Source organism: Psammomys obesus, unplaced genomic scaffold, assembly GCF_907164565.1.
Source record: "Psammomys obesus unplaced genomic scaffold, mPsaObe1.curated_primary_1811, whole genome shotgun sequence".
NCBI classification, from domain to species: Eukaryota; Metazoa; Chordata; class Mammalia; order Rodentia; family Muridae; genus Psammomys; species Psammomys obesus.
In genome coordinates, this window is record NW_026596131.1 from 4,445,339 (window position 1) to 4,460,680 (window position 15,342).

At 38.1% G+C, this 15,342-nt stretch overlaps 1 protein-coding gene across 1 annotated transcript in view; it reads left to right on the plus strand.

The window, feature by feature from the left end:
- Cep112 (centrosomal protein 112) overlaps positions 1-15,342 on the plus strand; it is a 382,050-nt gene that overhangs the window by 51,242 nt on the left and 315,466 nt on the right. The window contains 1 exon segment of the mRNA XM_055592186.1: positions 2,015-2,158. Coding sequence (XP_055448161.1) covers positions 2,015-2,158 — 144 coding nt within the window.

The following is a 15,342-nucleotide window of genomic DNA, read 5'->3' on the forward strand; positions in this document are numbered from 1 at the left end:
ACATACAGCAAGAACAGTTATGGTGATGGAGTTCAAGACTAGATAGTTACAGTTTGACAGTTAGGCTTAAGTTGTTTCGGATTTAAGAACATGTTTTAAGGTCTAAAAAGATTTTTGATTTTTAAGTCAATCAGTACTGAAGGGTCTTCTGGATGGCTATTTCTAAGTATCCTCGCTCTTCTTGCTGAGCTAGAAAGGTTCTTGGGACTCTTACCAGTCTGGTACTGAGTCTCCCTTGCTTTCTGCTTCTGGTTCTCACCATGGCTCAGCCTCCTGTTCCTCCAGTGTCTTCTTGCCAGATGGGAATTGGCACTGCATTTGTTAGTCCCTTGTCTTTCTCCCTGTTCATGGATAGTGAGTCAAAAGCATCTGTTACTCTTGAACTCCTGCTTTCCCCATCTCATGAGTGGCAATGGATCCAGGGAATGCAAATTAGATTCTCAGAAAGATGAAAGAAGGAGTTAAGAGCACAGTTAAGAGCAGCTTTCAGCCTCCATCCTAAAGCTCACCAGTGAAACCTATCTGGGCCTCCACTTCTGGCTTTGGTTCCTCTACCATAGTTCACAGTGATTTTGTTAAAGCTTCATCTATTTAAGCAACATAACATAAAAATACTGATTTACATAATGAAATACTACTCAGCAATTAAAACAAGGAAATCATGAAATTTGCAGGCAAATAGTGGGATCTAGAAAAGATCATCCTGAGTGAGGTATCCCAGAAGCAGAAAGACACATATGATATATACTCACTTATAAGTGGATATTAGACATATAATACAGGATAAACATACTAAATCTGTACACCTAAAAAAGCTAAGCAAGAAGGAGGACCATGAGTAAGATGAGTAATCCTCACTCAGAAAGGCAAACAGAATGGAAATTGGAAGAAGGAGAAAACAGGGAACAGGACAGGAGCCTACCACAGAGGGCCTCTGGAAGACTCAACCCAGCAGTGTATCAAAGCAGATGTTGAGACTCATAATCAAACTTTGGGCAGAGTGCAGGGAATCTTATGAAAGAAGGGGATGATAGAAAGACCCTAAGGGGACAGGAGCTCCACAAGGAGAACAATAGAACCAAAAAATCTGGGCACAGGGGTCTTTTCTGAGTCTGATACTCCAACCAAGGACCATGCATGGAGATAACCTAGAACTCCTGCACAGGTGTAGCCCATGGCAGCTCAGTGTCCAAGTGGGTATCCTAGTAAGGGGAACAGGGACTGTCTCTGACATGAACTCAGGGGCTGGCTCTTAGATTGCCTCCCCCTGATGGTGGAGCAGCCTTACCAGGCCAGAGAGGAAGACCATGTAGCCCTTCCTGAGGAGACCTGATGACCTCCCCTAACAGTGGGAGAGGGGCATGTGAGGAAATAAGGAAGGGATGGTGGATTGGGAGGGAATGAGGGAAGGGGCTACAGCTGGGATACAAAATGAATAAACTGTAATTAATACAAAAAAGAAAAACTAAAGAAAAAAATATTGATTAATTAAGACCTTTGTGATGTACAGTCCTTCCTAGTTATCAGCCTTACTCTGTGAATTCCACTCATAAATATGATCTTTGTGTTTGTTGTTTGTATTGCTTATGGAATGTCAAGTTTCTTATTGGGAATTTGCATAGATGAGGAAGCATTTCCACATTTGTATTGAACAAGTGAAATAAATGATGCAGACCTTGAGTTACTGTTAACAATGAACAAGATTGTTAATACTTCTGTTTGCATTTTGAAGACTACTAATAATGTTGTTTAGTTGAGAAATATATATTATCAACCAGATTTACTAACTTTCTATACAAGACAGAAAATTTCTTTAGTATTTTCTCATCTGTTGACATTTCTGTTTAGGAAAAGCAGAGAAAATTTTTGTATGCTCTTTGATATTTTTATTTGTGGATTTTAGATTCTTGTTCAAATTACTTTTTAGATATAAATAGGAGTATTGGAAAACATATTTTGAATTTCAAAATGACGTATTCCATGGTTGTGAAAGACTGTTGACTTCATTGTGCAGCTTCACAATGCTGTAGCAGAAATGGAAAAGGAAAAATTTGAGCTTCAAAAGCGGCATACTGAGACTATTCAGGAATTGCTGGAGGACACAAATGTGCGTCTGAATAAAATGGAGGGAGAGTATTTGGTGCAGACACAGTCCACAGTAAGTGCTTTTCCTTTCTCCTTTTGACTTTTCACATGGATCTTATTTTCCATGTCCTCATGCTGCACTGATACGCACTTTACGTGAATTTGTAACTGCATTTAAAGAAAGAGCTTTATTTTCTTACAGGATATAGTGACAGTGGCCAGCCCTAGATGTTCACTAAGAGGTTGGACTCAACTCTTAGATGGTGCTTTTGCTTCATATTACTTAGAGGTGGCTTCACATCTTTTTTTTTTCATTAACTTTTAGTTTAGAAATCATTTTTTCATTTAAAAAATTCTTTTAAAGGGTAGAGATGAGGGAGGGAGGGTGGGATTGGGAGGGAATGAGTGGGCGGGATACAGTTGGGATACAGAGTTAATAAAATGTAACTGATAAGAAAAAAATAAAATTAAAAAAAAGAATGCATACTACTCTCACAGAGGACCTGAGTTCAATTCCCAGCACCCAAAAAAAAAAAAAAAAAAAATTCTTTTAAGCTGAAGATACAAGTGTTTTTCTGAAAATATTTAAAGTTGGTGTTAAGTTGGAAGTGTTACTGCTTTGACACATTTCTTAGTAGAGCATGTTGACTGAGGCACCATATGCATGCCAGTTGGGTAAATCTTAAATCGTTAGCAGTTTGGATGTTTTCTTATCTTTTTAAATATTAAGTTTACTCATTTCTGTGATTAGAAAACAATAGTAAGTTGTTGGAAATATTAAATTGATATATATTTGAAGTTACATTATAAGCTTTCAATGTTTCAACAAGATAATTGTTGATACTATCTTTGAAAATGTAACATAAGAATAATAGTGTTGTATTAGTGAAAGGTAAAGACTCAGTTTAAGAAACTAACGTTTGAGGATGGGATTTTTGGTTTCCATTCCTTGTAAAAACAACAGGAAAGAGATAAGTCAGAAATGAAGATGGAAAAGAATGCAAGAGGCTAATATGATTTGTGGAGTTTATATTATTTACCGTTATGTCATTGTGCCAAACTAGTGTGTAGAAGCTATGCGAAGAGAGACTGATTGTGGCTGACTGATGCAGTCTTAGTCTGTGGCCGCAGGGAAGGCCTGTGGAGTTCCTGTGGTAGAGGGCTCCTTACAGAACAGCCGGCTAAGAAGCAAAGAGATTACCAACAGACCCAGGATACAGAAACCAACCTTCCAAGGCATACCCCTAGTCAGCCGGGGTCCAAAAGGCTTCACAGGTTCCTGAAACAGCACAGCTACCTGGAGACCAGGCTTTCAAAACACAACCCTGTGGGACACAGTTCAGATTCAACTTATAACAGCATCAGAAATGCTGTGGAGAAGTTGACACTGATCTGACAGGTCCAAGAAAGCACAGGACTCTGGGAGCTAGCTGTTCCACAGCTAGCAGGTCTGCAATACTGGCGTTGCTTGGTCTGTAAGCAGCAGCAAGGGTGAGGGCACAAGGACATTGATCCCTGTGCCTCCATTCGCATGTGGTTGGAACGGCTCTGATGTAGCTTTTAAAATGAGAGAGTGAGCAACAACAGGATGTTAGGTCTCTCCGTTTTATGCAGCTGGGTTGTCTGACTTCTAACTCCTCAGAAATCACTGGGTGATAATCTGGAGAGAAGAAAGTCTCTGAGTTTGCTGCAGGTGGCTAAGTGTAGTGGACAGATTCCCCAGAGCCCTTGAAGTCCTTTGAATTCTTGGAGTCGCAGGCAGTAAAGCACCACTGCCCCCACCTTCCAGAAAAAACAGTGGAAAACCAAGTTGCTTATAAGGAAAAGACTGTCAATGTGCCTTTAGAGTGTTACCCAGTAGAAAACAATGGGGCCATGCCCGTAAGGTGCATACTAGAAAAAAAAAATGTGTCTCTAGTGCTTTCCAACTGAGTAAGTAGCTTTAAACATTAGCAGAGCCCTGGGTTTTACATATGTTAAATGTCACTATGATGTTTCTAGAAATAGCACTTGTCATTATTTTGAGCCCTTTAAATTTTTTTCGTTCTTTTGTTATGAGAAATGTATTCATGGAAATTATTTTTTTAAAAAGGTCTTCTCTCAGTTCTTACTTTGTGTTTTTTAATCTCCTTGTAATTTCTCACTGTTCTTTGTTTCTATCTATGAAAGCTTATTTCATCAACTCATTTTATAATAGATTTTCTTCTGCTTTTTGCATGTATTATACTTTTTATTTCAACCATTTTTTTCATGCCCACTATTTTCATTTGACTCAAAAAAAAAATCCTCCTAACCAATTTCCTTTTATGTCATTTGTTAAAACCATCTTGAGTATATTGTTAGGCTAGCTGTATCTGGTCTAATTGTATTTTGACTATTATAATGCTGTATATATTATGAATGACATGATACATATTATTGTCCTGGTAAGTTTTTACTGTCAACTTGACACAATCACCAGAGTCACCTGGGGAGAAGAAACCTCAGCTGAAGAATTGTCTAGATGAGATTGTCCTGTGGCCATGTTTGTGAGCAATTGTGATTTATGATTGATGTGGGAAAGCCCAGTCCATTATGGGTGGCACCAGCACTAGGTAGGTAAGTTTGATATATGTAAGAATGGTTAAGCATGAGCTAGTGTGTGAGCCAGGAACCAGTATTCCTCCATGGTCTCTGCTTTATTTCCTCTGTGTTCCTGCCTTGACTTCCCTCAATGAGGGACTATGACCTGGAAGAATAAACTGAAATAATCCTTTCTCCTTTCTCCTCTTGTTATGCTATTTATCACAATGTCAGAAAGTAATCGTGGACAGTTGAATTGTTTTTAAGAATAAGTTTTGTTGACAGTTTTTTCAGTATAGCTTTCTTTTACAGGTCTTAGTTATTTTGGGTTTTGTCATTCTGATAGGTATTTGGGAAAGTAAGAGATCAAGTTCTTTTATTGCTCAATTAGAGCTTGTGCCGCCTAGTTTTATGTCAACGTGACAAAGTCTAGAGTTATTTGGGAAAAGTTTAGAAAATTGTTCCAAGCAGATTAGGCTATGGGCAAGTCTTTGATGTGTTTTCTTAAAAATATGTGAGGGCCCAGTTTACTATGGGCTGGTCTGGTGATCCTGAGTTATGTTAGAAAGAGGCTGAGTAAGCCATGAAGAGCAAGGCAGTCAGCAGCATTCCTGACTTCTGCATCAGTTTCTGCCTCCAGAGTCCTGCCTTGGGTTCTTGCTCTGTCTTCCTTTGATGATAGCCTGTAATGTAGAAGTGGAAGCAAAATAGACCTTTTTCCCCCCTTGGTGCTTTTTGTCTCTGTAATGGAAAGCAAACGAAGGTAGAGCTTGTTCAAGTGAGGAGATGGTAAGCCACAGGATAGAAATTTCTAAAAAGGCCCATTGGTAGCTTCTCATATGTAAGAGGCAGGCCTCAGCAATCCTAATCAGAGCCTAACTTTGGAGAGGGACAGTGTCCCTAGATGATAACATCAGCTAATGAGCTTCAGAGGGACAGGTGATCTTTCAGTGAAGGAAACCCTAACTTCATCAGATTTATCCATCCTTTGATATTTTCTGTTTTCTCTTCCTCCCATTTCCCCTGTCTCCAGCTCCACCCCTCTTTTTTCTCTCTTCATTCTTTATCTCCTTTATTTTTTCTCTTCCCTTCCTGTTACTTCTCTTTCCTCCACTTCCCCTTTTCCTGTTTCTGTACCTTTCCCCTTTTTCTTCCCCTTCTTTTTCTATGTTTTTCTTTTCCCATTCTCCTTCCCTTCCTTTCCTTTGTTTAAACATGGTCTAGCTCTTTCTCAGCTGGCTTGGTACTTACTGTGTTGTAAAGGCTAACCTTTAATTCAAGCCTCCCCAGTGCATGGCACACGAGTCCTGCTTCTTGTGTCTTGCTAAACAAATCTTTTGCCACTGAAAGTGCAGGCCATTTCACAGTTGTAAAGTTTGGCTTTTACACGAGTCTTGCATCTCTGTAGTTGTTACTTTCTTGTGGTTGGTAAAAGACTGGACTCTACTCTCATTGTTTTTGTGTGGATGACTACTGTTGTTTTTCCAGTTTCACTTTTGAGTCATTTTTCCTCTCTCTTGATCTGTCTTGGCTGTTGTGTATGCAAATTCTCTTCAATGAAGGTCTCTACTGTTTATGGCCAGCTAGTTTCCCTGGTGTTGCTTCTAGTTACACTTGATGTTCAGTGTGGGGGTCTGTCTTCCGTGTTGAGCAGATGGTCTGAGCCCTCTCCTTTCATGGTTACATTTAGAATTAGCTCTCCTCGTTCATATAGAAACAGGACTTGGAGAGTATCTTTTCTTTAGAATATCATCTATGATATTTTTTTGATGTTTACTGTTAAAAGTTACATACTCTGAGGAGCCGGAGGGATGGCTCAGTGGTTAGGAGCACTTGTTGCTCTTGTAGAGGATCTGTGTTCTCTTGCCAGCAGCCACATCTCAGCTTCCAGCTCTCTGCAACTCCAGTTTCAGATGGTTGGGGGCTTCCACGGGCACTGAACACATGTGGTGCACAGGCACACACGCGGGCAAGGTACCCAGACACACTAAGGAATGATTAGATAGATATAGTTTAAAGACACGCTTTTGTGAGAAATGTTTATCAGTTTAACCCTTTATGAATCTGCTACAAAGATTTTTACTGTGCCGTATGACTAGAATTTCTATAAAATGTTAAATAATGGTGGCAATCATAGTTTTTAAATCAAAGTTCTTATTTCAGAAGATATGCAGACTTACAATTTGAAGAAAGGCTGTTTTCCATTGTCATTATTTTCTTATTTAAACTAGCATATGAACAATGAATATCATTATGCTATTTCATGCATAGTTTCTTCTGTCTCTCTTCCCACTGTTCTCTGTCATCCCTGTACCCCTCTTGCTGTCTCTTTCCTTCTCTCGAAGCCCCTGCTGCCCTCATCTCACATGTGTTCCAGTTCTCTTTTTTCCTCACAAGCCTCAGACCTCTTTTCTTTCTCTTTCTTCTTCCTTTTCTTTCTTTCTTTCTTTCTTTCTTTCTTTCTTTCTTTCTTTCTTTCTTTCTTTCTTTCTTTCTTTCTTTCTCTTTCTTTTCCTTCCTTCCTTCCTTCCTTCCTTCCTTCCTTCCTTCCTTCCTTCCTTCCTTCCTTCTTTCCCCTCCCTCCCTCCCTCCCTCCTTCCTTCTTTCCTTCCTTCCTTCCTTCACAGGGTTTGTCTGTGTAGCCCTGGCTCTCCTGGACTCACTTTGTAGACCAGGCTTGCCTTTAGCTCACAGAGATCTGCCTGCCTCTGCCTCCCAGAGTGCTGGGATCACAGGCATGTGCTACCCTGTCCAGTTCATTAACTTATTTTCTAACTACAGCACACACACATGCAAATGCATACATATGGATATTTGCATACATGGGCATATGCAGACACTAACATTTAGGATCTGCACATGAGAGAAAACATGGTTTATTTATCTTTCTGAGTCTGGTTTATTTTGATTGATATAATGATCCTATTTAGAATCATTTTCCTGCAAATATCACTATTTCATTTTCTGTATAGCTAAATAAAAATTAATATGTAATATATAAAATGTATATATCCTAGCTGTTACTAATGTTTCTATCAAGAAAGACACTGATTAATATTTTGTCACAGTTATGTACTTATACATTCTGCTTAGCAAAAACAAACACAAAAAAATAAATAAAAATGGTTTCCTTTCATTTGTCTCAAAATGTAACAACAATAACCCAAAATGTAATAACAAAAACCCAAAGAATACTTTATACATACTTGGTATTGAACATGTATAAGGGACAGGACAAAAAGAAAAGTGTCTGTCTGTGTAATAAAACTAATGTTGGTGAAACTGTACCTCCCAAGCCTCTACTGTCTGTCTAGCGCTAGGTATTTTCATTAAAACACACAAACATAAACCTTAGGGTGACAGGTGTGGTAGTTATTGAGCACTGCCTTAATAAATGACTGTGATTTGTGTGATTTGGAACCACATAGATGTGTGCTGAAGCAGCTCCCGCCCTGTGACAAAACTCAGGGTTCAGCAGGTACTGTTGTCTTTGAAAATGCTGTAAGAGAAAGATCCTTTATTTTCTCTTTTAACTTCTTGTGGGGACAGGCAAGTCCTTGACATTCTTTGGCTTCCAGCTGTAGCTCTTCAACCTGTGCTGTGTCATCAGCTGGTGTTCTGTGTGTTATCTGTGCCATTGTCTTCACATAGCCTTTTTTTGAAGAGTCTTTGGATTCAGGACCCTTTGTGTAACCCAGTATGATTCATATTAAATTGGTTGTATCTGAAAATTTCTATTTCCATTCAAATACCATATTTACATATGGTAATAGAGCTTAATGGTAAAGAATTTGCCTAGTAAATTGTTTAAGGCCTTGGGTCCAATTTCCAGCACTGCCTAGAACAAAGTCACATTACTTACAGATCTGGGGCATTGTGAGGTGCAGCGCAGAGCAGTAAGTAAAAAGTTATATCTAATTGTTAACCCTTTATATCTGGAAATGCTGAAAGCAGATAACTGGATCTGAGAGAGAGGAAGGTGAGCTTACTTACTGTTTGCTACAGAAGCTAGCTTGCAAAGTGGTAAAGTTGGTACCTTTCACTATCAGCTAATCCTAACAGGGTGGCCTGACACATGCTGTTTCTCTGTGTGTTGATCATGTCGGGTGTTGTTCTGGGTTTTTGAGAGAAGGTTTCAGTTTATAGTCAAGAATAGCATCAGACTTAAAACCCACTGCGTCAGCATCCTGGATGCTAATAGTACAGGTGTCTGCTGTCATACTTGGGTTTTTATAATTTTTTACAAAACTTCGATTTATGAATTCATTTAAAATAAAATAAAACCATTACATGTGAACATAAATAACAGTATTTTAAGAACTTGTATTTTAAGTACTAAATATAAATATAGGTTTATATTATTTATATAAGCAAACTAGATTTTATAAAAGAAAAGAAATTGAATGGCATAAACCATTGCTTTTCACTTTTGCCAGTTTTAACCTCTGGCTTAACAGAAGGTAGCTGGGTTCTGTATGCTTTTGCATTTATCCTATTGTGATTTCAGATCATGTCATCTCTAGAGACTGCAAAGGCAAAGATCATGTTTTTTAAAAATAGACTTGATCTTGCTGGCATACCAAAAATCAGAGTGAGGCTCAGGAGTTTGTTGATTTTTGAGAATTGCTACTCCAAGATATTGGTTTATGAATGTTTTTGATCAAAATTTCTACCAAGGACTAAACTTATAAATTGTGTAAAAAAATGTACATAAGCATATACAAAAATATACCTACTTTCAAGTGTGTCACTTTTACAATTGGCCATTCATGCTGGCATAATCTCATTTTTTAAAAATTTTATCTCATTAAAATATTCAATTAGGATTTGCAACTTGATGTTGGCTGAGATCATGGCTTGAGGCCCCCCCGCTCCCATTTTGGGGTACGTGTATTGGAGAATCTGTTTGCTTTTGCTGTGATTCATTTTTCAGGTGGAGATAACTACCTGTGCTTCCACACAGGGGCTGTGTGTCACCCTCCGCCCGTGGGCACTCGGGATCAGCAAACTTGACATTCCTTCTCATTTGAAAACTGTCACATTATAATTTGTAGTTCTGTAGCTCTTTCCTATTAAAGTTGCTTATTTATCTCTTGGATCCATTTTTAAACTTATGTTTTCTTTGATTTTTCACGTTTTGTATCTAAATTAATTATTGTGGTTTTCTCTTCGTTCTTTCATTTATTATGACAAAATATACCGAACCAAGTTTTGTGTTTTAAACATGTATGTGTAAAGTTCTGTAGTATTAAGAAGTTTACATTGTTCTACAGCCATCTTTGCCCTCATTGGCATACTTTGTTAATTAAATAATATTAGTGGTTAAATCTGTTTCACAGTAGAATTTTTAATTTTATGTATTTGGAAAGAAAAGTGCACTTTGGGTCTACGAGGTCACTGTCAGAAAAATTTTATTTTGGTTTTGAAACTTTTGAAGCATTCTGAAAGTTGAATTTAGGAATGCATGCGTAGACTTTGGTATAGATAGTGGTAATAAATGCAGAGAATCTCTGCCCTTCATATTCAGTCTTTATTTTTTCTAAGTCAGACACTGTACCCATAAAACAATAACTCCTCATTCATTTGTCCCCTTCATTAAAGCTCCCCATATATTCTGTTTTTATGAATTTGACTATTTTAGGTATTTTACATAAGTGAAATCTACAGTGTTTAATCCTATAGTGCTTTCCTTACTCCATTTACAGTTTATTTATATTGTGGCATGTGCCAAAACAGTTTCATGTCTGAATACTGTCTTGTGCATGTGCTATATTGTATTTATTCATTCATTTATTGAATAATTTGGCTGATTCTATTTTTTGGCTATTGTGAATAATGTTAACTTGGGCATGTGTATACAATATCTATTTGATATTCAAAGTTCTTGACAAAATCAAAATTTAAATCTGAAATATATTTTTATCATCCTGAACCTAAATTTTTATATTCTAAAAATTCATAAACTAGGACTGGAGAGCTGGATCAGAGGTTAAGAGGACTGGTTATTCTTCCAGAGGCCATGAGTTCAATTCTCAGCAACCACATGGGGGCTCACAACCATGTGTAAGGAGATCAGGTGCCCTCTCCTGGAGTACAGGCATAATAAATAAATAAATCTTTTAAAAAGGTATAAGATCAATTTAAAGTTGAAATTTGTATACTTTATTAATCAAATAATATACATGTAGAAATCTGTTTTACAGTAGAATTTTAAATTTTATAAATTTGGAAATAAAAGCGCACATTGAATCTAAGAGGTCACTATCGGAAATTTTATTCTGTTTTTGAAACTTTAAAGCATTCTGGAAGTTGAATTTTAAAATGTACATTCAGCTTTGTCATATTTAATAATAAATGTAGAGAATCATGGAAAGAGTAGGCCTGGATTCAGGACTCATCAGTCTGCACAAAGCTAGTGAACAGTTTCTGAGTTAATAACTAAGCCAGGTGGAGTTCAAGACTTGCCTGAAGTCTGTCAGGAGAATGAGGTCCTCTATTGTATTGTGCATTCAGCATTTTTGCTCTTTTGTTGAGTCTTATTTTGTTTTATGCTCATTTATTATAATTTTGTGTAGGCAATTTACATCTTTGGACATTGGCAGTACATTTCTAATAGGAGTGGCATAGCTAAAACTTTCTATTTTTAAACAGATGCTAAAGCGTTATCTCCAGTCTTAAGTGTTGTGTTTTACTGTGCTAGTGACTAAGTATAGGCAGCTGCAGCGCCAGTGGTCCTCCAGCCCTCATTTTTATGTTATTGATCTCATAGAGGCTGTAGTAAATGCCCACGCTTTCTAAGACATACTGAAATCGCATCTACGGTTCTTTATGCCAAGATCATGTGCTTTTCACAACTTTCTCACTTTTTAAAAAACTTTCTCCTAATTCCAGTTTGTCTCATTATTCTTTTGCTTCTCTGTATCTTTTCCTGGATCTCTTCCCTTCCCTTCTGTTTCTGCAGCTATCAGTTGAGTCCAGGCCATTGTTGCCTCATTTCTGAACTCTTCCAATTACTTGTCAGTTGTTCTTTCTGTCATCTCTTGCTCTATTTCTGTCAAATGCAAGTTTTCCCATGATTAAGAACTGAGTTCCTACTCTAATGCCCATAGTAATTTCTACTTATAAATAACGTCCTTTTAAGAAGTGCAACCTAGTCCTCCAATTGTCAAGCATGAACTCCCAGTGGGGGAAAATATTTCGTGTACCCAGGTAGCCTTTCATTTCCTGCCGCCACCAAACCTACCCCTGGTTCTGTTGCATAGCACTAAGTTCCCCTTCCACAGCCTGTAAAACAGGAGTTTGCATCTGTCTCCTTTCTTCCGTATTTTTTTAATCTCAGTATTAGGGCTCTACCTGTTTTTATCCTTTCGGCTCTTTCATGTAATATTTTTTATAGTCTTTCAAAAGATGACTTTGGCCAAATGTTCTTGTCCTTAGGTACTTCATTCATGACTGTAGGCTTTCTTTTCTTTATTTCTTTTAGTTTTTAGGTTATAATGTAATTACATTATTTTCCTCCTTTTGTTTCCTCTCTACACCCTGCCATATACTCTTCCTTCCCATCTTTCAAATTCATATTTTCTTGGGGCTTGTCTTTACAACTCTGCATTTTGATTGGTTGTAGTTTTCTGTAATGATTGCTGTTACAAAGAGGTGGTTTTTTGTTTATTGTTTTTGTTTTTGTTTTGATGAGGGATCAGGACTGCACTTACCTCTAGGCATAAGGACAGGTATTTAGAACGTAGCTAGGGATCATGCTGGTTTAGTAAAGTGGTGGTTGTAGGTTCTCCAACATCCACGACTTTACTAGCCATGGGTAGTTGGCTAGGTTTTCAGTGCCATGTGTGTTTTCCCTTTTGTTGAGTGGGGTTTTAAGTCCAATTAGAGAGCTGTTAGTTACCATCAAGGTAGTTTCACTAGTACTATACCCTTAGCATTATCATGCTATGTTGTGGTTCATCAGTGTCATAGCTGTGTAGGGCTGCTGGTTGCTCTCCTTCTTTGGAAGCTTGCATGGCTCCTTCCAGTGTCATGAAAACTAGTTCTGGGGAGGAGGCATTTACGTCAGTTCCAGATCAGGAGCCTCTGGCCTAAAGCATATGGTGTTTTCAGCGTACAGCACATACACCTCTGGAGGCCAGGGAGGCCATTGATGGGTAATAGCAGTAATCTGTAATGTTTGGGTGTGTCTTGGATAAAAGAGGAATTCTAGTGCTTTGCATTGGGTTTTGTTAGATGGTTTTTGTCTATTGGAGAAAACATTGTCAGCCCAGATGAGAAAATTAAACTATATATGTATATTTATACACAGACTTGTGTATTCTAGCTGTCTTAGTTTGAGTTTTTATTGCTTTGATGAAACACCATAGCCAAAGCAAGTTGGGGAGGGTAGGATTTATTTGACTTGTGCTTTCATATCATAGTCCATTGTTGAAGGAAGTTAGTACAGGAACTTAACAGGGCCTGGACCTGGAGGCAAGAGCTGATACAGAGACTATGAACAAGTACTGCTTACTGGCTTGCTCTCATGGCTTGCTCAGATTATATATAGTTCTCAGATCATATGGGTTCTCTTATGTAACCCAGAACCACACAGGTGAGGGATGGTACCACCCACCATGGGTCAGGCCCTCCTCTAGCAATAACTAATTAAAATAAAATATCTTAGAACTGGATATTATGGAGGCATTTTCTCAGCTGAGTTTCCCCACTTCGGATAACTACCTTCTGTCAAGTTGACAAAAAAACAAGCAGACAATATGGTGTATTTTTTTAGGTAGATGTAGTTGACTTTTTCAGATACCCATCCTGTATTTTACCCTCCTCCCTCCTTATTTTGTATTTCCTTTTGATGTGATGTACTTAAAAATTCCTCATTTAAGTATAGAATTGTGTGCAAAACAATGTATGCTCAAAATTTAATTCAAGGTAAATAATCAAATAATAGCTGACACCATACATTTTGCTTCTTAATTTAAAAAGTTAATGACACTATATGCACAAATATTTGCTCACTAAATATAGATCTTAATGCAGAGGAAACTGACTTGATATCAATGCCTGTCTACATCTCAGAAATCATGCCAACTTTTACCAATAGGTAGATCTCTACAAGCGTTTACTCTCAAGAATTTCTTTATCCCTTTCAGTTTTATAGGCTCACCTGTCTTCCCCATTCTCCTAGCTTGATTGATGGCTTTTTTCTTTTTCTATTTCTGAATTCTTTCCTGACTTCTGTTCTTTTTCTCTCTACTGATAATTTGCAGTCCAGGCTCCGCTTTCCTGCCTATAGTGGCATGATCACCTGCAAATCACAATTGGTGGATTCAGAGAGGGAAATCGAGGCAAGAAAGCCCAGGAGTAAAGGGTAGTGAGTGCTGTAAGAAACAGACTTGCTGGAGACAGGCTTCAATGAGACAGCTCTTTAATTAGGGTGGTGGTGTAAATGCTGTTTAAACCTTTTGGGGAAGGAGGGGCTTTCAGGGTGAGCCAGGTGCTGGGAATGCCTCATTTGCATAAGGAGGAATTCCAGGTGCTGCTGGACTTTACATTATAAGGTGAGAGGAAGTTTAACCTGGCTATTAGGCTGTGTGACCTCCTCCAGAGGGCTGCAAAGGTGGGGGCACAGGGCTCAGGGCTTAGGGCTACATGCACCAGGTCATGCAGGCCCCAAAGCGGGACCAGGGGTAGCGGGGGAGTGATCCTATTCCTGCTAATCTCAGGACGTGATCTCTGGGGTTTGGACATGCCTTGATCCCACTCTTTCTCTAGGAAGCTTCCCCCAGTTCTACTGCTCCCTGCCCCCTCAGCAACTGCTCTGATTGCCTTGGCTTCAGGACCACATAATCCTCACAGTCAGGACTAAGTAGGTTGCTTTTATGCATTTGTTGTTATTCTTGGAATTGTCATCTGTCTGCCTGCCTAACTCTACCTATCTATCCATCTGCCCATCAATCATCTATTTTCCATCTATCTCATCTACCTACCTCCACTATCTAACAGTCATCTGTATTTTACTTATATATTCTTTGAATTATTTGCTGAAGGATTCTTTGAAGAAATAATCTTTGCTAATCTAGTAAAATACGGTCTTCGATGTGTTGCAGGTAGTGTGGACATCTGATATGAACTGCACTTTGAACCTGAGGGGATATGCCAACTTCCATGCTGTAGGGACTGGCAGGGCCTTATTCAAGTCTTTATCGCCAGTATTTTTGAAATAATTTGGAATATATCTTTTATAATTTCATGATTCCAGAATCAGGGTTGTTATATAAAGATAAACATAATTTGGTGTAATTTTTAAAAAGTTAGCCTACAGAAATCATAATAAATCTAGGATAGAAAGAAATTATTTATGAGTATTGTAAGTTAAGATGATTTAAATTTTAGTTGTTATACTGTTTATAGGTGAGTTACTCATTGAAATTTGAGATGCAAAGATATAAAGGTAATCCCATATTAACCCTATTAAAAACCTGTTAACATTGCCACTTAAAAGACAGGATGGATAATGAGTTAGATTTTTATTTCTGGAGCATTGTTGGTGTATATTTTACATTTAAAATGTTATTTATTTTCATGCACTTGAACATGTTACCTATATGTGTGTGTGCCTGGAAACCGAAAAAGAATTGGAACTGGAGATACACACACACACACACACACACACACACACACACACACACACACACA